The following is a 24,684-nucleotide window of genomic DNA, read 5'->3' on the forward strand; positions in this document are numbered from 1 at the left end:
CATGATATTAGACGTCCATAGTACATATTGTTTTCAGCCTGCACTTTATATATAACAGTTGCAAGAGAACGCAGATATATCAGTGATTCATCCAAGTAAGACAAATTGAAATCTCTCTGTGAAGTTACATAACGTTTCTAGTGTTTCATGTAACGATAGAATCTTCTCTACGTTAGCTAACATTTGAGAAAATGAATCATTCTAGTTTTTTTCTTCAATAATCTCACAGTTCTCAGGACAGGACGACAAATTCCAAAGTGGAGCACATATTTATGATACGCCGTCATGTAAATTTTTGAAACGTAACACGAATAGACGCGATCATATGTATGTGAATGAGCTCTACGATGAAGATGTGAAGTAAGAAAACCGTCATTGGCACGAAAGTCTATAATTCTCCCAAAATGCACCACATCTGTTTCGTATTGTACACAAAAATTTGGAAAGGCTTTGACAAAATTCAGCCTGTTCTAAATCACTATTGCACCAGTTTTAAGAAAACTTAACTTATACAAAGCGTAAACGTTATGCAATTTCAGAGCAATTTGTTCGAAATGAGCGAATGCGTGCGTTTTTGGCGACGCTATGACAAAGCCAATGATCTTCTTTCAACTTTATTCTCAGGCGAAAAATATCGCCAATCTTTCCAGGACCAAATAACAACAGTAGCGGAAACATATTTTACGTTTTGCAATGCTTTTGTATCGTTAGTGACTAGTACTTTATATGCACCATATAATGCCCATATTTTTAAATGTGGTTTTGAATTTTTTATTTTCCATAGCCGCCGAAGGTACAATTTTGTCGACGATGTACATTTCAATATTCGTCTTTAAACTATGTACTATCTCTAGCTACTGGTAAAGGAAATTAAATTTTTATCACTCCGCAGGTATAGATCCAATGATAGGTGCACATTCAATTTGATAAATCATTTAACATACAGAATAGAATGCAATATCGAACAACTTTTATTTCCATCGAATGTTTTACAATGCGATCTTTTATATTTTACATGGCATCTTTGACTTACATTTACTTTACATGTAACTACCACATTTATGGTGATGTTTTTGCTAATCAGTCGCAATTTTACAAAATAAAATCTTGACAATATACATGGCAATGAATCGAATATAATTAAATTGTTAACGTTTCATGCTATGCATACGTATAAGAATGAATGCTAATTAAAGATGTCATTTATCATTAATTTTATTACTTACGGCTAACTTGCAATGTATAGTCAAATTCAATACAATCATCTTAAAAGATTACATAAATTAGACAATATATAAAAGCAGCATTGCGTTTTAACCTTGTAATATCGTAATATTCTGGAATTCAAAGATACTCGATGAAGGTGTTACAACAAACCATTTATCTTTATTATTCTACGAATTCGTTTCTTTTTGATTCTACGATTCATTTCCTAGCTTTTAAAGAAAATTATTACAATCAGTTAGAGACGGACAGTTCGACGATAAATTTATGTTTTGAGCCACGTTCTCCCGATATCGTAGTACAGAACGCTGGCACATTGCTCGATATACACGTTCCTACCGCTACATCTACAATATTTTTGGCAATCTTTAATCAAATCTTTGTATAACAGTGAGCATATTTACTGTCAACGCATTTTTCTTCTCTATAGTCAAAGTATTCTCCAATTTTACAACTCTGAAGAAATTTACCATTGCCTGAGCATTTATAATATCTGTCACAGTAACAGTTATGAGGAACATAATTGTTACCGAAACTACAGTCGGTAGGATTACAATGCGCCGGCAAGTCCCGTATTTCTTCTGGCCAATTGCAGTATTTTATGGACCGATCGTAATACGTATGGCTGGGACAATTTCGAACTGTGGTAGTTCCACTATCGCATGTACAATACTTGTTGCACTCCCTGTGGGGCAACTGGTCACTACATGACGAACAACTACCTTGGCATCCGTTGTTTCCAGAGGGGCGACATTCAGCAATGCTTTCTGACATACATTTCCTCTCTGCCCAATCAAACTTTTCGCCTGAGGGACATGTCATCCGTTGGTATCTTCCGTTGCGACATACATAATATTCATAGCAGTTACACTCGTGAGGCATTTGGTTTCCTTCAATGCAATTGAACGAGAGCCACCCTGTAGTGGTAGTTGTAGTTGGGCGCCTTGTCGTAGTCGTAGTCGTGGTAGTTGGTTGATCACCGTTGCAGCCGCCAACGTTCTCGGGTATATCGCACTGTAGCTTGTCTACGCATTGTAGAGACTCAGAACAAAACAGCTGTTCTTCGTCACACGATTTTAAGACTTTTTCCCCGTTCTCGCATTTGTAATATAGGCTACAGTTGGTGGGATGAGGTTGTATGAATCCGTCCTTTGAGCAATCCGAAGCTCTTGACGCGCAATTGGCCTCCCATGGGAAAGTACAATTTTGAAGTTCAGGGTCGAAATGTAGCTTCTGTCCCGAGGCAAATTCTGGGCAATTCGAGAGTAGCTTCTGTCCATTGGAACACTCGTAAAACTTGGTACAATCGTGTTCGTGAGCGAGCTGTACGGTTTTGTCTGCAGATTCTGGACATTTTGTGGGAATTTCGTGTATTTCGGCAAAAGCGTTCTCCGTCACTGCCAAAACGGCAATGACCAGTAATAATAAATCTGAAATAGAAGAAAATATCGAATCTGCCATTCTGTATGTCAATACTATTCTGCGTGTCATGAAGAAAAAGCTAATTTCTGTTTAAGTGGAAACTAATGTCCCCTACATCTTAAAGAAATCTTGCAAAAACTTGTTTTGATTATCATTATCAGTGACGGACTAAAACGAGTTCCATCATTGATCATAATTATTGCTAATGAAAATAATTTGGTCATCGTTAATGGTTATAGGTAACTAAAAACCGTATTGATCGTGAGTGTAGCAACCTGATGAATGCATATAATACGCAGTGTTGAATATATGGGCGCTAAGTGTAGCAGTTAACAGCGTAACAATTTTCAATAGTGGTTCCAATAAGCAAAAAATGTTCATCTACGATGATTATTCGTAATTGAAAATAACTTCCTTCGTCGTTAATGTTCATCAGTAGCCGAATAAATTCATTTCGTTCTCTATATTCTCCCAAAGAATATATTGTTCTTATAATATATGCGATATAAGGATATGCAATACTAAAATAAAGTCCCAAAAGCAACGTGGTTACGAACTATATCACAAGTAAAATTACTCACCTCTCATTCCAACAGATTTATTTCTAACAATGGAAAGATAACACACTCTCCTGTAGTTGGTTTTTTGGAAGGAACTGACATTACCAAGTTGTAAGATTTGACTTTTATAGGTAACTTATCGGACTATCAGCATATCTTCGTGCCTTGTATCGGACGATACAATCATTTAAATACTCAAGGTTACAGTATTTTTGAACGATAAATATCATTATAATCTTACTCGCAATTTTAGAGTTGTCACTCGTATAAATCGACTTATCGTTCCGCGTTTCACGTATCAAAGGTGCGATGCTGGGACAATAGTGCTTAATAACGATACAGAAGATATGTTTTGTACTTAAATATATGTCGGAGATGAAAGAACACCGAAGCCTCTGGAATTTTGGATAACCCCGCAACATTGTAACCTAGAGTCTACTATAGCTGTAACTGAACAATTGTAGTTATTCAATCCGATTGTAATTGTTCGAGAGTTGTGATAATGAGCTTGGGCTCGAGGCGACAGTCAGTCGCCGAACGCGGTCACGGGATGAACGCTTTGTCTAACAAAGGCATGGAAGAATTCTATAGCTCTCCTTAAAAAGGAAATAGTTGTAACACTCCACAGTAAACATTCCAACGGTCTCTGTCCCGTAGCTCGCCACACGCATACCCTATTCTTCGAGTAAGATGATTGCCAGATGTCGATGCGTCTCCGCAGTACATGTTCAGCTAGCTCGAGGGCCCGTTATAAATCGTAAGATTGAGTCAACTAAAGTCCTTCAAACAGACAAACAGTCTTTGTCCCAACTACGGGAAAATAGGGGAGACCTATTTTTCAACGAGCGGCGTCTCCCACTAGCAACTTTCCCTCGAGGGAGGCTAGCATCTTTTTCTAACCACCGATATGGAGATTGACCAATTAGCAGCAACGCCAATTTCCCTTACTTTCTGAACGAAGGCTTTTCTCAACGAATCCGATGATCTCGTGTCCTTAGACACACCCCATTATAGTTTTCCTCTGTGGCATCATCGGGACGGGAAAGGCATTCTCGCTCGTGATCTCATCGATGAAAGGAGTAACCCTTTACGACCAGTGAATATTACGCGTCCAACTTAGATTTTGTGAGTACGTTCATCTATCATCCCGTCGACCTCGGATTCGTTATTGAACCTAGGATCATTGTCATTAGTTTCTCGAGTACCTAACTACCACGGTTACTTGTCCGGTTCTATAATAATCGTATTTGCACTAGTCAATGTCTTCTCTATTGCATAACGATAACGTGTCACCCAAACGAAGACTCGTTTCACGCCCCTAACCCTAATTCTAATGTAAACCCGACATATATATTTAGGAGCGCTGAGAATGCAAACTGTGATCAAAGTCTTGAGAATGTCGAGAAATTCGAAGCAAGCGATTCTGTATAACAATTTCAATGAGAGAAGTAAACTACTCGTAGAAGAGTATCATAAAAAGAAGTAAATAATAACAGACAACTATAATACATCCATGGTATAAACAGAATCACACTTTACATACGTAACAGAATCGAATCATTCGATTGGAATTTACAACGTACTAATAAAGATATAGAACGCAATTCTTAAAATTCTTGTCCTGTTACACAATGATACAAATAAGATCGTAACAAGATCATATTATAATATAATTTCATCAATCAAAATATTGTAATATCGTAGAATAGCTTTGATTGGAGATCGGCTGAAATTAGAAAACACCGTGTACGCCGTCTTTTTGTGGTTTGTTTACATCCAAGAGCGCCTAGTAACAGTGACGCGAGAAAAAATAAGCAGCGTCAAAACAGAAGTACGGTTTCATATTTCAAGGAGTGGCAATCGAGAGGCCAGAGTATGTGAGCCGAAAAGTGTGTGTGTGTATGTGTGTGTGTGTGTGTGTGTGCAGGACCGAGCAGGAATGCATTGGCGAGGGGCAGAGTTGATCGAGACGTCGAAGCATAGAGTCCTTAGAATTGAGTTGCAAGTGTTGTCGAGTGTTAGAGTTGCTAGTGAGAGAGAGAGAGAGAGAGAGAGAGTTACCAAATAGTTGTCAAGTTATTTGTTGTAAATACGAGCGTTGCATTTAGTTTTCCTGTTAATCAAAGATCGTTTCTCTGTCTAACTAATATCTGTATTTTCAATCCATTATTAATAAATTATAATTAATCGGACAAAATTACACCTTTAATATATTCCGATATTACAATATAGATATCAACAATTATAAATTGGAAATATGTTATTCATTGCGCAGATTTCGTATAGTTATCGTGAAACATGTAATAGGAAAATGCCAATAAACGACCTTTTATATTAATAATAATAATAAATTAAATATCTCCGTGTTTTATTCGTATATCTTTCCAAGGTTTAGTCGCCAAAGCTTTTTATGATTTCTGTTAAGAAAAAGCGATTACGTTTATCTAATATTCCTACGATGATGATTATCTTAAACAACGTTATCAGGGAAGAGAAATTTAGCCTAGATTTTCAAAATATTATGAAATACGCATGATATAGCGTTTTTATTCAATGGAATATTCGCGTACTTTACTTGCTCTTCCGGCCACGTCCGACTAGAATAAGGTTGATCTACTGATTCAGCAGGTGACACCGTGGAATATATTCAGATATTCGATGCGGATTAAACTGGATTTACCTGTGACGATAATTTTTATCATATCAGAGATGACTTATAGCTCATTAAATGCAAAGATACGCCGATTCCTAACCATAATGGCACCCAAATTAGCTTGGAAAATTTTGGTTGTCCATAGAAGGCAAAAGTTTGTTCAAGTTAGTTAAACGATGATTATCTTAGTCAATTTACAAAAAATTGAAATTCTGATTTATCCGTATTTCGAATTTAGATGTCCAGTTTACACAAACAAATTTTGGTTAAAATTGTCAAATATTTACAAAATTTAATGAACGAGGATGTATTGAAACAGATGGATTCTTTAAAATCTATTTATATGCTTATATTTCTTGTTGCGAATATAAAATTTATCGATAGGCATCTATCCACATTTTGAGAGTTTTCACCTACGAAATGTGAACGATGGTCGGCAAAGAAAAAGTAGGTGATCCGTATTATTAGCTGCACTATGAATCTACAAATTTTCATCAAAATCGGCATATCACATTTATCGTAGGTAATGTGTCCTGTAGGTATTCAAATAAGGTGCTTTCTTAAGATACTGTATTGTACGAGGTGACGATCTTTGCCTCGGCCCATCTAATATTGTTGCTAGAGAAAATAATCGTTCGACTGGTGCGGTAGATGAAAGAGGCTTGTATTGTTCAGAAAACTGTCTCTTATCGAATAATCATTTAACATGAACAAATCGGAGCTTTTATCTTGCCAATTAAAATTTGGATTTAGTTATTTATTCTTATCTTCGGATAACACTCGTGGAATTATTATTGTTTCATCTTCGCCTCCTTCACACTCGGAATCGTTATTTACTTGAGATTTTTCAATAGCTTTAATTACATCTTCGTAATAATGCTTTGCTGATATGACCACATTAATAAAAATTGAGCGTTAAATGTTCAATGTTTTATTTGCCACTTCTAAGAGTCGACGATTTTTAAATCTACGATGTGAAAAAGCAGCAATGACAGCTTCATAGGAATTGGTATCCAAAGACAGAAACCTTTTGAATCTTTCGTTAGGACTTGTTCTAACCGTTCCTAAGATAGTCTCCCAAATTGGATAGCTTCGAAGTTTTGATTTATTAATTTGCTCCCGAACATATAGGAATCATGATATTAGACGTCCATAGTACATATTGCTTTCAGCCTGCACTTTATATATAACAGTTGCAAGAGAACGCAGATATATCAGTGATTCATCCAAGTAAGACAAATTGAAATCTCTCTGTGAAGTTACATAACGTTTCTAGTGTTTCATGTAACGATAGAATCTTCTCTACGTTAGCTAACATTTGAGAAAATGAATCATTCTAGTTTTTTTCTTCAATAATCTCACAGTTCTCAGGACAGGACGACAAATTCCAAAGTGAAGCACATATTTATGATACGCCGTCATGTAAATTTTTGAAACGTAACACGAATAGACGCGATCATATGTATGTGAATGAGCTCTACGATGAAGATGTGAAGTAAGAAAACCGTCATTGGCACGAAAGTCTATAATTCCCCCAAAATGCACCACATCTGTTTCGTATTGTACATAAAAATTTGGAAAGGCTTTGACAAAATTCAGCCTGTTCTAAATCACTATTGCACCAGTTTTAAGAAAACTTAACTTATACAAAGCGTATACGTTATGCAATTTCAGAGCAATTTGTTCGAAATGAGCGAATGCGTGCGTTTTTGGCGACGCTATGACAAAGCCAATGATCTTCTTTCAACTTTATTCCCAGGCGAAAAATATCGCCAATTTTTCCAGGACCAAATAACAACAGTAGCGGAAACATATTTTACGTTTTGCAATGCTTTTGTATCGTTAGTGACTAGTACTTTATATGCACCATATAATGCCCATATTTTTAAATGTGGTTTTGAATTTTTTATTTTCCATAGCCGCCGAAGGTACAATTTTGTCGACGATGTACATTTCAATATTCGTCTTTAAACTATGTACTATCTCTAGCTACTGGTAAAGGAAATTAAATTTTTATCACTCCGTAGGTATAGATCCAATGATAGGTGCACATTCAATTTGATAAATCATTTAACATACAGAATAGAATGCAATATCGAACAACTTTTATTTCCATCGAATGTTTTACAATGCGATCTTTTATATTTTACATGGCATCTTTGACTTACATTTACTTTACATGTAACTACCACATTTATGGTAATGTTTTTGCTAATCAGTCGCAATTTTACAAAATAAAATCGTGACATTATACATGGCAATGAATCGAATATAATTAAATTGTTAACGTTTCATGCTATGCATACGTATAAGAATGAATGCTAATTAAAGATGTCATTTATCATTAATTTTATTACTTACGGCTAACTTGCAATGTATAGTCAAATTCAATACAATCATCTTAAAAGATTACATAAATTAGACAATATATAAAAGCAGCATTGCGTTTTAACCTTGTAATATCGTAATATTCTGGAATTCAAAGATACTCGATGAAGGTGTTACAACAAACCATTTATCTTTATTATTCTAGGAATTCGTTTCTTTTTGATTCTACGATTCATTTCCTAGCTTTTAAAGAAAATTATTACAATCAGTTAGAGACGGACAGTTCGACGATAAATTTATGTTTTGAGCCACGTTCTCCCGATATCGTAGTACAGAACGCTGGCACATTGCTCGATATACACGTTCCTACCGCTACATCTACAATATTTTTGGCAATCTTTAATCAAATCTTTGTATAACAGTGAGCATATTTACTGTCAACGCATTTTTCTTCTGTATAGTCAAAGTATTCTCCAGTTTTACAATTCTGAAGAAATTTACCATTGCCTGAGCATTTATAATATCTGTCACAATAACATTCATGAGGAACATAATTCTCACCGAAACTACAGTCGGTAGGATCACACTGTGCCGGCAAGTCACCGTTCTGTATGGCTTCTGGCCAGTTGCAAATTTGTCTGTACCGATCGTAATACGTATGCCTGGGACAATTTCGAACTGTGGTAGTTCCACTATCGCATGTACAATACTTGTTGCACTCCTTGTGGGGCAAAAGTCTATTGCTTGACGAACATGTACCGTCACAATCGTTGCTTTCTGATCTGCAACATTGAGCACTGCCTTCTGGCATACATTGCCGCTTTATACAATCAAAACTTTGGCCTGTGGGACATCTCATCCATTGGTATTGTCCGTTCCGACATATGTAATATGCATTGCAGTTACAGTCGTGATGCGTTATTTCTCCTTCCGGGCAACCGGTCGGGCGCCATGTCGTAGACGTGGTTGCAGGCGGGCGCCATGTCGTAGACGTGGTTGCAGGCGGGCGCCATGTCGTAGGCGTAGGGGTAGGTATATAATCGTGGCAGTTGGGAACGTTCCTAGGTAGATCGCACGAGCCGATTAGTGGATTGAAGACGTACCCTTGGAAACACGACATACGACATTTGCGACCGTTGTAGCAATCGTAAAATAATGTACAATCACTTTCATGAGGATAGCGATTATGGCCTTCAGATGGACAATCAGATGAAAAATGACAATTTTCACTTAGGAACGTGTCGTTAGTATATATTTCGTTCCTACATATGGCGGCATGCGGCAAATCGCAAACTTCTCTAATATAATCATATATCGTGCCTTCAGGACATTTACCCAGATACTTATTTCCGTCTTCGCAAGAGTAATACTTGGTGCAAGAACATTCGTGTGCTAAGTATCTATATCCCTGTGGTGGACAGTCTATGTCATCTTTTTTCTCCGCTGCATGAGGTAGAAAGTATATAGCCGGATCGGTTTGTTTAAAGTTCGATGAACACTCGTGTCTCGGAGGCCAAGTACATATACCCTTGGTTTCGTCGAAAGACAATCCATCTTCGCAAACTTTCTCTACTTTCACACCATCCACGCATTCGTAATACAAACCACAATCCGTATCATGAGAAATTCTCTTAATACCGGTTGCAGGACAGTGGACATTAGACACACATTGTCTACGTTCATTGTCGAATACATGACCCGATGGGCACCGCCTTACAGCGTATTGTCCATCGACACATTCATAATACAGCGATTGACGATGGCAATCGCAATCATGCGGGAGAAGTACAGCTTCCAACAATTTACCTGTTGGACATGAATCGTGAATTTTACACTTGGCGGCATCCTTGTCTACGCATTCTAGAGAGTCAGAACAAAACAGCTGTTCTTCGTCACACGTTTTTAAGACTTTTACCCCGTTCTCGCATTTGTAATATAGGCTACAGTTGGTGGGATGAGGTTGTATGAATTCGTCCGTTGAACAATCCGGAGCTCTTGACGCGCAATTTGCCTCCCATGGGAAAGTACAATTTTGAAGTTCAGGGTCGAAATGTAGCTTCTGTCCCGGGGCAAATTCTGGGCAATTCGAAAGTTGCTTCTGCCCATTGGAACACTCGTAAAACTTGGTACAATCGTGTTTGTGAGCGAGCTGTACGGTTTTGCCTGAAGATTCTGGACATTTTGTGGGAATTTCGTGTATTTCGGCAAAAGCGTTCCCCGTCACTGCCAAAACGGCACTGACCAGTAATAATAAATCTGAAATAGAAGAAAATATCGAATCTGCCATTCTGTATATCAATACTATACTGCGTGTCACGGAGAAAAAGCTAATTTTTCTTTAAATGGCAAACTAATGATCCCTGCATCTTAAAGAAATTTGTCAAAAAATTTAATGACAAATTTGGTGATTTTAATGGATAAGTTACTGATTACAAATGACTATTATAAGTGATTAATATTTTTTGATTATCATCATCAGGGTCAGACTAAAACGAGATCCGTCGTTGATGTTGATTATTGGTTGATCAAAGGAATTGTAGAGAATGGTTACCAGTAAGCAAAAATGTTCATATACGATAATTATTCGGAATCGAAAACAATTTCCTTCGTCAGTAACCAAGGAATGTATTTCGTTTTATATATTGGTCCATAGAAAATATAGAGTGTTCGGCTACAGGTAATTTGACAGAAAATTTGAAGGGTGTTTGTTGAAACTGAAAAAATGTAGGATAAAAAAATTGCGTTTCGTCTTTGTTTTTTAGTCATCGACAATTGAAATATCCTGCCAGAATATCCTGCACACGAGCAAACCTCTTTACACGAGCGGAAGGAGGTCAGTCTGTAGAGATGGGCGCACAGTGATCCTCAAACGGAACGACACATGGGCGACAGCTTACCTTGTACAAATCGTAGAGAAGAAGATCATGGTATTCAAAGACGCGCAACGTTTTGCAAAACAAACGGTAGATTGAACATTAAACCTGTTTACTTATGAAAATCCATAGGAACATATGAAAAACCGCTGTATGGAGTTTCCTAGTAGAGAGAATTAATGTTTTCTCTAATTCTTTGCCTCATACAATACAGCCACGTAACACGCTAACTTTATATTTTCAATTTGCTGAAAGTTTCTCGTCGACTGTCCGAATAATTATGTTGTGCCAAAATCATTTTAGTCTCTTGCCTTAAAATGGCTAAAACATGACAATGTAGTGATAGAGAGTTAATTGAGAAAGAAAAATTTATGATACTCTTTAACTAATGCTTTCATCTTCTTTGTATAATTCCGAATTATCCAGGAACAGTCATAATATTGGAGAAGTTCCTTTTGATAGCGAGGTTATGCAATTAAGGAAGGGAACAGGCTGTGCGCCAGATGATTTTAAAAAAGGCGCAAACCTTTTTTGTACAATCTTCAAACTTTACATTGCTCGAGATTTATTCATATTTCATGTTTATCTGATGGGCTTCGGAAATATCACTATCTTTTTTTAACATTCCTTCAAGCCTTAAATAATAGCCAATAAAACGATAAAAATATTGGAATATTGTCTTCATTTTTCATTATTTTAGCGTGTTACGTGGGTGTATTGTGTATACAGTGCGCGTAGCGCGCGTGTTATGCGCATAGTGAATGTTGTATGCAGTATAGCAATACTATACGTCGTTTATTGTTTATATCACCATATTTATTACATAATATCGTATAGATTTGGAGAACTTTCGGACATGCACTTTTATTACAATACGGGACAATAGTATAAAAGCGCAACGATTATACGGCGAAAATTATACCAGTGCTATACCCAGCACAGCATGGTATACCACCACAATCTACCAACTCAGTACAACAGCGCCTGACTAGCTGTTTTGGAAGCAGATGGATTAGCCAACGATGACCGCTGCTTTGTTTTGCTCACTCCTCAAATCCAAATCTTCTCGACTTTTACTTCTGCAGTTCGCTGTTGAGTGCCGAAGCGTACAGACGTGTCTCTAGTGCCCAGTGTAGTCCGAAAACAACACGTGTCGCCCAACCGTCGAAAGTGAACACAGCCAAGTGTTTCCTACCCTTTAGGGAGAAGAAAATCCCACGCACCTAACCCCAACCCGAACACTAGCCTCATAGCCTCACGACTAGTTATTCATTTTGAATTGACTAGCTCGATGATGGCCCAGCAATCGCGACCAGGCTCTCCGGAGCAGACTCGCAACTACCCCGCGCTACCTCCTCCGTGGCAGAAGTGTAGCAGAACTCTCCGCACCAACGACGCTAATATTACAAAGAAACGGAAAATAGAAACATCAAAACCAAACACGTTCGACACCCGGAACGAACAATCAACGATACAAATAAACACCCACGACAGGTTCGCCGTATTGCAATCCACTAACGACGCCATGGAAATCGCGGACCCGCCGCCAAACCAACAAGCACAAAGAATCCCCCCTCCCCCACCAATATTTGTGGATGACGTCATCGACATACATACAATGATTAAGTCCTTAGAGAGAGATATCTCCAAGGACGACTACAACCTGAAGATCAACAACAACAAAATAAAAATTCTGCCGACAACCCCTGACGCATACAGAAAAATCACCAAACTACTCAAGACCTTGAACGCCAACTTTCATACTTACCAGCTCAAACAAGAAAGACCTTTTCGAGTGGTTCTACGCAACATCCACCACTCAGCAGACATAGATGAACTCAAATTCGAACTCTTAAAACTCGGCCACGAAGTCATCAACGTTAGTAATATAAGGCATAGAGTCTCGAAAGACCCGTTATCCTTATTTTTTATAGACATAAAGCAAAAGCCTAACAATAAGGAAATTTACAACATCAGTCGCCTAATGAACGCAATAGTAAAATTCGAACCACCGCTTGTTAAAAAAGAAATAGTGCAATGCAAAAGGTGCCAAAGGTACGATCACACGCAGAAATACTGCAACCATACCTTCCGCTGCGTTAAATGTGAAGGCACACACTCCACTGACCAGTGCACTAAATCACCGGAAATCCCAGCGAAGTGCATCCACTGTCAAGGTGACCATCTTGCCAACTATAAAGGCTGCTCAGCCTATAAAACCCTATACACAAACAGGTACCCTAAACTCAGAGCAAAAGAGGTAACCAACCAAACACCCAGCCCGCCGAAATTCACGACTACCCCAATCCCCTCAACCAACCAAATATCCAGTCCTACTAAATTCATCACTACCTCAACCTCCTATGCCCAAGCAGTACAAGGCATACAAAATAACCCGAATAGCCAAAGGGATCTTTCCCAAAATAGTGTCCCCAATTCTCCTAACACAGACAACGTCTCTAGGCTTGAAAAGCTAATAGAGAAACAATCGGAGCAAATAAATAATTTGCTATCGCTACTAACACTCATCATGGATAAATTAGTACGCCCCGACGCAAAATAAAACCAAGACGCATAGCTCTTTGGAACGCCAACGGTCTAGCACAACACAAATTTGAACTAGAACTCTTCCTAAAACACCAGCAAATCGACGTAATGCTCGTATCGGAAACCCACTTCACCGACAAAAACTATTTGAAAATAAATGATTATAAATTCTACCATACGCAACACCCCAGCGGAAAGGCCCACGGTGGCACCGGAATCATAATCAAAACAAGTATTAAGCACTACGAACTTCCATTATTCTAGAAAGACTACCTCCAAGCAACAAACGTAGTAATAGAAGACTGTCATGGTACAATCACCACTTCAGCAGTATACTGCCCTCCCAGACACTCCATCGCCAAAGAAGACTTTGATAACTTCCTGGACACCCTGGGCAATAGATTCATAGCTGGAGGAGACTATAACGCCAAGCACACCCATTGGGGCAGCAGACTGGTTACAGTAAAAGGCAAAAACCTCTTAAACAGCACAATAACCAATAACCTCAACTACCTCACCACATACGAACCCACATACTGGCCCACCGACACTAACAAAATACCCGACCTTCTGGACTTCTTCGTAACTAAAAATATCTCATCAAGACACGTCCAAATCAACTCCTCGGCTGATCTCTCCTCTGATCATTTCCCCGTGATAGCAACAGTCAGTTCAACAATCATCGAGAATACACCAAATGGCTCCATTCGCAACCAACACACCAACTGGCAGCTCTTTAGAGAAGTCTTTACTCACTCAACTTCAGCCCTAACCTCACTAAAAACTAAGGAAGAAATTGAAGCAGCCACGGAATACTTAAACACGAGCATAATAAACGTCATCCGCCTCTCCACACCGACAAATACGTCCATCAGCAAACAAGAATATCCCCAATACATATTAAAAAAAATAGCAGAAAAACGTAGACTAAGAAGAGTATGGCAGACCCATAGAACACCGGATGACAAACGCAAACTAAACAACGCAACTAGAAAGCTATCCAAAACCATAAAAAATTACAAAAACGACTGTTTCCAAAAATATCTCGCCAGTTTATCCCCCACAGCCGACTCCAACTACTCGCTATGGAAGGCCTCCAGGAAACTCACACGCCCCCCACAAATAATCCCCCCAATCCGCCGTCCGCAAGGTGGATGGGCGCGTAGCCCTATAGAAAAAGCCGACCTGTTTGCCAAATACTTGTCTAAAGTATTCAAACCCCATTCCTCCAAAGCTGCCGCGGACGTTACTGAATACCTGCACACCACCTTCCAAATGTCCCCTCCTATCGAACCCTTCACTTCTGCAGAGACTATAGAAACAATCAGTCGCCTAAATCCCAAGAAAGCAGCAGGGCACGACCTAATAGGCAATAAAGCAATCAAGGAACTTCCCATAAAAGGGATCGCACTCATCACATCGATTTTTAATGCTATCCTTCGCCTTGAACACTATCCTAAGGCCTGGAAAATCTCACTGATTACCCTCATCCCTAAACCCGGTAAACCGATATACGAAACCAGCTCCTATCGCCCTATCAGTCTTTTACCTACCCTGTCTAAACTATTCGAGAAGATGCTCACGAATCGACTCCTTCCACTCTTAGAGGGCTTGAAAACACTCCCAGATCACCAATTCGGCTTCCGAAAACAACATTCAACAGTAGAACAAATCCATCGCATAACCCATACGATCAGCCAAACCCTCGAAAAGAAAAAATATTGCTCAGCGGTTTTCCTAGACATCCAACAGGCATTCGACAAAGTATGGCATGAAGGGCTACTTTACAAGCTTAAAAAGATCCTACCTCACCCCTACTACTCCATCCTAAAAACCAATAGACAATTCATGGTTAAATGCCTAGACGCCACTTCCGCGACATTCCCAATAGAAGCCGGCATACACCAAGGTAGTGTCCTCGGACCCCTACTGTACTCCATCTACACTGCCGACTTACCTATAGCAAACGAAATAACAATAGCAACATTTGCTGACGACACAGCGCTATTAGCTACCCACGCAGACCCGGCAATTGCCTCGTCCACTCTCCAGCGATGTCTCGACTCCATGAAAAGTGGTTTCATAAATGGAGCTTCAAAATTAACGAAAAAAATTCCTCACATGTAACCTTCACGCTCCGAAAACAAACCTGCCCCCAGGTCACCATCAACAACACAATAATTCCTAGCAAGGACTCAGTCAGATACCTGGGCATGACCCTGGACAAGAGACTAACTTGGAAAAAACACATCTCAGATAATACGAAGCAACTAAAGGGCAAACTAAAAAAATTCTATTGGCTCACGGGCCGACGCTCCAAACTTAACATACAGAGTAAAATTACCCTCTACAAGACCGTAATAAAACCTGTCTGGACCTACGGAATCCAACTATGGGGAACAGCAAGTAACTCCAACATTGAAATACTCCAACGCTTCCAATCGAAAACGCTAAGATCCCTAATTGACGCACCTTGGTATGTAACCAATGAAACAATACACCGTGACCATTGTCTTTTGTTTTGCCATTTGTTTTGCAAAACGTCGCGCGGCAAACGTCGTTCGGTTTGAGGATCACTATGCGGGGAGAGATATTTTAACCGATTTTTAATTGTCAACGACTAAAAAACAAAGCTGAAAACGCAACTTTTTTATTCTTGACTTTTTCAGCTTCAACAAACACCCCTTAAATTTCCTGTGAAATTACTTGTAGTCTAACAACACCTTGTATAATATGTACGATATGAGAATATCCCAAAATAAGATAAAGTCTCAAAAGGAACATATGTGGTTACGAACTATATCTCTTGTAAAATTACTCACTTTTCATTCCCATAGAGAATTCGTACTATTGAAAAATAATAAAAACTCCTAAACTTGGTTTTTAATAAGAAACTGACAGTTCCCAACGTCAAGTTTTGACTTTTATAGCCAACTTATCGTACTTTTAAGATATCAATATCTCTTCTTGCTTTATTCCAGACGATAATATCACTAAACAATGAAAGTTTAGATTGTTTCCAAACGATAATTTCCATTATTATCTTACTCACAATTTTAGAGTTATCATTCAGATTTAAATCGGATTATCTTTTCGGGCTTCACATACCAAAGGTGCGATGGAGGGACAATAGTGCTTAATAACGATACAGAAAGTATGTTATATACTTAGATATATACTTAGAAGGGTTGTGTATGCAAACTGTGATCAAAGTCTTGAGAACGTCGAGGAATTCGAAGCAAGCAATTCTGTATAATAATTTCGATGAAAGAAGTAGAATACTCTTAGAAAAGTATCGTAAAAAGAAGTAACTAATAACAGACAACTACAATACATACATGGTATAACAGAATAGAATTATTCGATTGGACGTACTGACGAAGATTTAGAACGAAAGTTTTTAAAATTTTTATCCTGTTACACGATGATACAGATAAGATCGTGACATTATTAGATTGTAACATAATCTTACTGATTAAAATGTAAATACCTGCAATTATAAATCGGAAATATGTTAGTCACTGCGCCAATTTCGTATATTTACCGTGAATTATATATTATCGTAATGGCAATAGACGGCTTTTTATGTTACTCGGTATATTATATTTGTATTGCTATTTTCCATTACAACGTGTGATTTAATTCTTTCCTTGACTTGTTATACTTAATTTCCTACAGATTTTGGCACGCTAAATTTAAACCCAGCCTAGACCTGCCCAAATATTATTCAGAATGACGATAAGAAGCAACTATTTGAAATAATTTATTTTGGATCTTTATTTTCACTATTATTATTAGAAAATAAATGGGAAATCATGAACGGGAAAGATAAGTGCTTACTGACCCTATTAAGAAACGAACACACCAAAATCACTTACGTCCTCCAAACAACTCATTCTCAGCAAAATGGACCGAACATATTGCACCACCTGCGGAAGTTAGCCGCTAACAACACACCACATACTATATATCTGACATCTAAGAAATACAATTCAGCTTGTTAAAGAGTCCAATCTGTATAAGAAAAAATGTTACCTTAAGAAATCTTTGCAGCAATTTGCCGTAAGCAAACCTCTCTCTTCAAAATGTTCATCCGTGAGAGATCTTTGCCTGGGCCTATCTAATATTGTTGCGAGAGAAAATAACCGTTCAACTAGTGTGCTAGATGAAAAAAGCTTGTTATTCTTCAGAAAACTATTTCCTATCGAATAATCATTTAACACGGACAAATCGAAGCTTTTATCTTGTCAATTAAAATGTCAATTTAGTTATTTATTCTTATCTTCGGATAACACACGTGGAATTGTTAGCTGTATCATCTTCGCCTCTTTCAAATCCGTAACCTTCATTTACCTATGATTTCTCAATAGCGCTAATAACATCTTCGTGATAATGCTTTGCTGACATGATCGTATTAATGAAAACTAAGCGTAGAAGGTATACCTGATAAATAGGTCATCCGATATTATTTCAAAGAACAATTTCACAATTATTTCAAATAGTTATAAAATAAAGTAGCTTGTTATTTGAAATAATATTTCAAATAATGTAATTTCAGAAGTGGTCACAGGCATGAAAATAATTATGAAATAAAATAACGTCTGAGCGTGCTAGTAAGTGATTATAAAGAAGATGTTAATTAGATAAACAAATAAAATCACGATTTTACTGAGTTAACATTTGGGTTTATATTTTTTTTTCTGCATTGTATTTATTCATATAGAGTACAGAAAAAAATATCGCACGAAATCGGTAAAATCCTTTACGAGATTACGACACGGTACTCAATCGTGGAATCGTATATATCTGTACTAATTACCACTATTTTCATATGTTAAACCGTTGTAATATGAATTTGATCAAAATATATATGCATGAGCGATAGCAATCTAGCCACTCGATAATATACGATTACGAATCTCTGAGCAAAATCCCATTACATAGTTAAAAAAACATATTTGAATATTATAAATAACTAACAAAAGATCATTGATGCTGTATATATATGGTATCTCACCTAAAATTATCATCTTAATTTTTGTCGTTATTACTATTCGCAGCGAATTCGATGGAAATTGAATGGTTTCAGGGGGTGCACATTTTGATGTTAATAACTTTTTCTGTGGGTAACTATATGGCGGATATGTTGAGAAATACATTTTTAGAACAATAAGAGTGTTTATTTTAAGCTACAATAGTATAAAAAATTTTTCAGTTAAATAGTTTTAAAATCAGTTTTGAAGTCGGTTTACTTCAATCAATCGATAAGATTTATGATAAATTCCTGTAGATAACGAGAACCCCGAGGCGAAACTATTCGTAAAGATAAGAATTCAAAATAATTTTGACGTCGTTTTTCGTGGAAATTCTGTTTACGTTGAAGTATACATACGTCGCGATAAAACATTGTTCTTGTCATACCCCTTATTTGTACCTTTGACATACATTAATTAATTTGTAATTTTCATTAAGAAACTAAGTACCAACGAGTGTTTCGATAAAATGTAACGTACATAACTTTCGTTGGAAGAAAATATTGTTTAAAGAATAAAGGAAAAACGAGAGATTTAAAGCCAAAGATAGTACCTGCTATTGCACAAGATCTAGGAATATTTGTTCTTTATTTCAGGCACCATTAACGAAATTCGACGAAACTTCGATATTTTAAAATTAACTTCTTCAATTCAATTCAATTCAAACAATCAATCAATAAGATTACAATAAAAATTATTCCATTTCGATCGATATTTTCAAATTGGTTCCTTTCAATCGAACCAATAGCCGTTTCTATGAATTTAGATATCGCTAACTTGAACAGTTTATATTTGTAATACAATCTCTATATTACGTTAAGCGAAGCGAAAATATGTCTATAATTTTAATATTTTACAAATGATTTGACATAAAATGTCAACGTCGCCGTTAATATATCGGTAAAATCGAAATTATTAGATCATATTTAAAACTTACGATTCGTGAAAAAATTTGATATCGCGACATTACTTGTACATTTACATGTCAGTGAAATACAAAAGGATTATCTTTTGTGAATAAATTTTGCTTATGAGTAAAGAAAATATATTCCATCGATAAGGTAGATTTCGATATTTAATTTTAAGCTACCGACAGCTGGAAACATTTTGTTATTATGAAAATTGTGAAATTCACAGAATACAATGCGATATGACAAAACTTTTATTTCCATTTTATTTTCTACGATCAGATCTTTCATATTTCACATGATATTTTCGGTTTATGTTAATTGTGTACTGTTGTGTGCTAATGCCTTTGGAAATGGATTATTTTAGAAATCAGTGTACAAAATAAAATAGTGATAATAACAATGAATAATATCAATAATGATAAGGAGATAGATAGTAATCAGAATGATCGAATATATAAATCAAATTAATGTTTTGAACCACTGAACAACACGTAGTATTGTAAAAATTCTATTTCGGGCAATGTCCTTCACCTTGATCGGTCGCGTTCGAATATTTATGATAACAACGAGGATCCTTATTCGCACACTTTCCGAGTACATAATCAAAGCAAAATCCATCGTTGCGTTAATCACGATATTTTGATCCTTTTTCACATTTATAGTAGACTGGTACATTCACATTCATGAGGCATTATACTATCAGCATTACTGGTACAATCAAACGATATGCAGTCCGACAGTAAATTTACATATTCAGGTCAAGCACATTCTCTAAATATTTTATCGTAATACAGATCTTTGGAAGGTCTTTGCCCGAGAATCACGTTCGTACCCTCTCACCTATAGTGTTTTGTGCAATTTTCGTGAACGAAGTTGTTGTGAGTTAAATAGATTTTGGCGCATTCCCCAACGTCGTATGGGCTATTCGCGTAGCAGTGAGCTTCTGCGCTATCAACGCATCTTTCTTGTTCATAGTCAAAGTATTTTCCGTCCTTGCAGAATACAAGATATTTCATTCCGTTTCTGCATCTGTAGTATTTGTCACAGTGGCATTTATGAGGAATATTGGTTCCCGTAGAATTAAGCCAGCAGGGGAAAGGTTCGCACGACACGTTACGCAGATTTTCTGGCCACTCGCATTTGTGTGTTTCCCGATCGTAAAATTGTTTGTTAGGACAAATTTCAATCTTGGAGTTTCCATTTTCGCATTTACAATACTTGCGGCAATCTTCGTGGGGCAACGTGGTATCTGTTGACGAACATTTGCCTTCACAGCCATCCATAATCCCTTCGGGATAACAGCGAACCCTGCCTGATGGCTTGCATTCCAAATCTATCCAATCAAATTTTTGCCCAGATGGACAGTACTGCGATTCTTTCTTACCGTGGCGACATACGTAATATTTATTGCATTCGTAGTCATGATGATAAAACTTTCCTTCTTCGCAATCGGAGACGATGCATTTTGCATCTTTTGGATAGGTACAACTCTGACTGTCACGACTGTATTGAAGATCCCGAGCGCATTCCTTTGACACTTTCTTGCCATTTTCACACTCATAATATAGAGAACAATTTTTGGGATTAGGGAAACGACGAATCCAATTCTTACAACCACAATCACACTCGTTTTCTGATGGATCAGAGCCGCCTGAAGTAACGCAATTAGGATAATTCTTTGGTATATCACACGATTCGATTAATGGATTGAAGACGTATTCTTTAAGACACGACCGAAGACATCTGTAGCCATTTTCACAATCGTAATACAATCTGCAATCTTTTTCATATTTAAGGCGTTTACTACCATATGTTGGACAATCATTCGAATAATGACAATTTGAATCTATACCTCGCAATCGAATCTTATAATGAGTCATTTTATTTTTACATACGGCAGCATACGGAGCATCACAAACTTTTCTAATATAGTCGTATACCATACCGTCCGGACAATTTTCAATAAACTGACGTCCGTTCACGCAAACGTAATATTTGGTGCAAGAGCGTTCGTGAGGCACGAACGCATTTCCATTCGCTGGACATTTCATCATGATATTTTCCTTGGTTGCGTCAGGTAGAAAAGATGTAGCCAGCTCGGTTTGTTTGAACAAGTTCAAAGAACATTCGCTGCCTGGTGGCCAAGTACACATACCTTTCATTTCGTTGAAAGATAATCCATCTTCGCACGTTTTCTGTGTTTTAACACCATTCACACATTCGTAATACAAAGTGCAATCCGTCTTGTCAGGAATATATTTAGTACCGTTTTCAGGACAATAGACGTCAGACACGCATTGTCTGCGTCTATTATTGAACACTTGACCCGACGCGCAATCTCTTTCAACGTATTGCCCATCGACACATTCGTAATACAGAGATTTGTATTTGTAATTACATTCGTGTGGGAGAAGTACAGTCTCCAACAATTTGCCCGTTGGACACGAATCGTAAACTTTACACTTGGTGGCATTTTTGTCTACGCATTCTAAAGAGTCAAAATTAAATAGCTGTCCCTCGTCACACATTTTTAAGACTTTCTCCCCGTTCTCGCATTTGTAATATAATCTACAGTTGGAGGGATGAGGTTGTATGAATTCGTCCGTTGAACAATCCGGAGCCCTTGACGCGCAATTTGCCTCCCATGGGAAAGTACAATTTTGAAGTTCAGGGTCGAAATGTAGCTTCTGTCCCGGGCCAAATTCTGGGCAATTCGAAAGTTGCTTCTGCCCATTGGAACACTCGTAAAACTTGGTACAATCGTGTTTGTGAGCGAGCTGTACGGTTTTGCCCGAAGATTCTGGACATTTTGTTGGAATTTCGCGTATTTCGGCAAAAGCGTTCCCCGTCACTGCCAAAACGGCAATGACCAGTAATAATAAATCTGTAATAGAAGAAAATAACGAATCTACCATTCTGTATATCAATACTATTCTGCGTGTCATGAGGGAAAAGCTGATTTTTGTTTAAACGGGAAATATTGTTGAATAGATTGTTCAGAAAATTAAATGATTAATAGATTTTGATTTTTAAATGTTTCGATTCGCTATAAATGATCAATTTTTTTTCTTCTGTTACTATTATTAATAACGGACTAACAGAATTCCATTATAGATAATAATTATTAGTAGGAAAAAAAATTCCGTCGCCGATAATGAATGACCAAAAATAATGTCTGTTATCGGTAATATTTGTCGGTATATTTTGATTAGAACTGTTATGACGATTTTAACTTATCGAATATCTAGTGATCAGAATGTATCGCGATCGGGTAATTTTCTACTTATTTATCTAACATCTTAAAAAATAATTACAAATTATTTCCAAATTCAAATTACTTACATTTCATTGCAACAAATTTTATTGTCATTTTTCGCTACGCTTTCATCACTTTACGCTATCTTAAATGCGAAAATAACGCACTCTTTTATAATCACTTTTTCAAAAGAACTGGCATTTTCAAAATACAGTATTAGACTTTTATAGCTAACGTATCGAATTATCGACCTGATAACTTACATCAATTTCTTTTATTTGGCGTACCACGTGACGTTATCTTTTAAGAATGAAAATTAAGTTATTTACAAGCGATAACGTTTCGAAATCTACGTATTTAGGTGACCCATGAAGCAAGTGTAGCAAGATTGTGTAATAATTGTTTACAGTAGACGAAATATAGGCATCTCGAAGGATTAAGTTCTGAGTACCGTATTCAAAATACCACGAAATTCGAAGCGGTTGATTCTGCGTAACAATTCCAAAGAAGGTAGGATATACGTAAACTATCGTTAGAAGATTATCATTGATAAAATTATCTAATAATTGATAATTAAAATACTCTTATAATAGAAATGGAATCATCCCTTATATTGTAAGAGAATCGGATTATTCGATTATAGCTTAAGACTCCTTGACAAAAATTTAATACCAGCGTTCTTAAAATATAATCTTAACACAATTCGGCTGTATCACAATTATCCCGATAAATGCATATAGATACAATCGTAAATTCGAAAAAGTGTTATTCATTTTAGCGGTTTCGTTTGATCTTTTCGATGAATCGCGATAATGGTAATGGAGGTCTTTTTATATCATCGAATTTGTTCGTTTTCTTTGTACAGCTTTTCAAGAGCTGATTACCAAAACTGTTTCGTATGATCGTTGATAGGAAAGTATACTTCTAAGGAACTATACTTACATATTTCGATGTTGATAAGTATCATCAAGAGAGATGACAGGCAAAAGAAATGCAATCTTGAATTTATTTATTTATTTATTTATTATCTATTTAGCAAATCACGGAAACAAGACCTATGGTACGAGGAAGAAAACGAGTTACAATATCGTGTAACAGGTATACAACAAAGAAAACAAAAAGAAATACATATATAAGTATATAAGAAAAAAGACATACGAAGGAAGTTAAATTATAACACATTAGGTTTTGAACAATTGCAACATTGATCATCTTAACTAATCATGTATGCAGTAAGATCCAGAGAAGAGATCTGCTTGTTGCTATTTGCATAATTGCATATTCTGGTGACGAAATCACTAAATCCAGGATCACTCGAGAAGTGAATCTGAAAGACCCAGAGTATTGTGTAAAGAACGTGAGCAAGCATCGAAATTAATAAGTTAAAGTAACAGAGGATTGACAATGTCATTATTGACGATTTTAAATAAAAAGAAATTATGAAATTTTATCAGATATATATTATGTATCTCTGATTAAAATTTCAGAGATTTTTTCAAAAAACATAATGCATAGAAGCATATACAACTCACAGCAAGCGGAAATCTCAATCTTTTACATTCCCTTCCACTTTCGACTATGTTTAACTACGATGAAGTTAATCTACCGTTACGACAAAGGATTACCGTCAACAATATTTTCAAACATATTTAATACATATCTATGTACATTCATTTGTGCCGAATTTCTTCTGCTTTCACTTGTTATCCATTTGCTAGTAAATGATTTCATATCTATTTTGTACGTCGATAGTGTATGTAGCTTGGTGTTATGTTACCGATGGTCGATAACAACGATGTTCAGAGGATAACAATAATCTTGTAGTTGCATGGAATAAATACATGCCTCGCAAATGCAACGCGAGCGTCTCTGGCATC

At 36.9% G+C, this 24,684-nt stretch overlaps 3 protein-coding genes across 3 annotated transcripts; all 3 read right to left on the minus strand.

Annotated features, from left to right (window-relative positions):
* Positions 1 to 1,592: 1,592 nt before the first annotated feature.
* Positions 1,593 to 3,269, minus strand: LOC117216434 (chondroitin proteoglycan 2-like). The gene is made up of 3 exons (XM_033463134.1): positions 3,228 to 3,269; positions 1,779 to 2,654; positions 1,593 to 1,717 (listed from the first exon to the last, which is right to left on the minus strand). The coding sequence occupies exons 1-3, from the start codon at positions 3,232 to 3,234 to the stop codon at positions 1,593 to 1,595; spliced, it is 1,008 nt and encodes a 335-aa protein (XP_033319025.1). The 5' UTR covers positions 3,235 to 3,269.
* Positions 3,270 to 8,590: 5,321 nt separating this feature from the next.
* LOC117216435 lies at positions 8,591 to 10,474 on the minus strand. Its single transcript, XM_033463135.1, has one exon. The coding sequence runs from the start codon at positions 10,472 to 10,474 to the stop codon at positions 8,591 to 8,593; it is 1,884 nt and encodes a 627-aa protein (XP_033319026.1).
* A 9,660-nt stretch (positions 10,475 to 20,134) lies between these two features.
* On the minus strand, positions 20,135 to 22,466 carry LOC117216413 (balbiani ring protein 3-like). The gene has a single exon (XM_033463114.1). It carries the CDS (start codon positions 22,464 to 22,466, stop codon positions 20,388 to 20,390), a length of 2,079 nt encoding a protein of 692 aa, XP_033319005.1. The 3' UTR covers positions 20,135 to 20,387.
* Positions 22,467 to 24,684: the final 2,218 nt, after the last annotated feature.

The sequence above is a fragment of the Bombus bifarius genome, unplaced genomic scaffold, assembly GCF_011952205.1.
Source record: "Bombus bifarius isolate JDL3187 unplaced genomic scaffold, Bbif_JDL3187 scf7180000010271, whole genome shotgun sequence".
NCBI classification, from domain to species: Eukaryota; Metazoa; Arthropoda; class Insecta; order Hymenoptera; family Apidae; genus Bombus; species Bombus bifarius.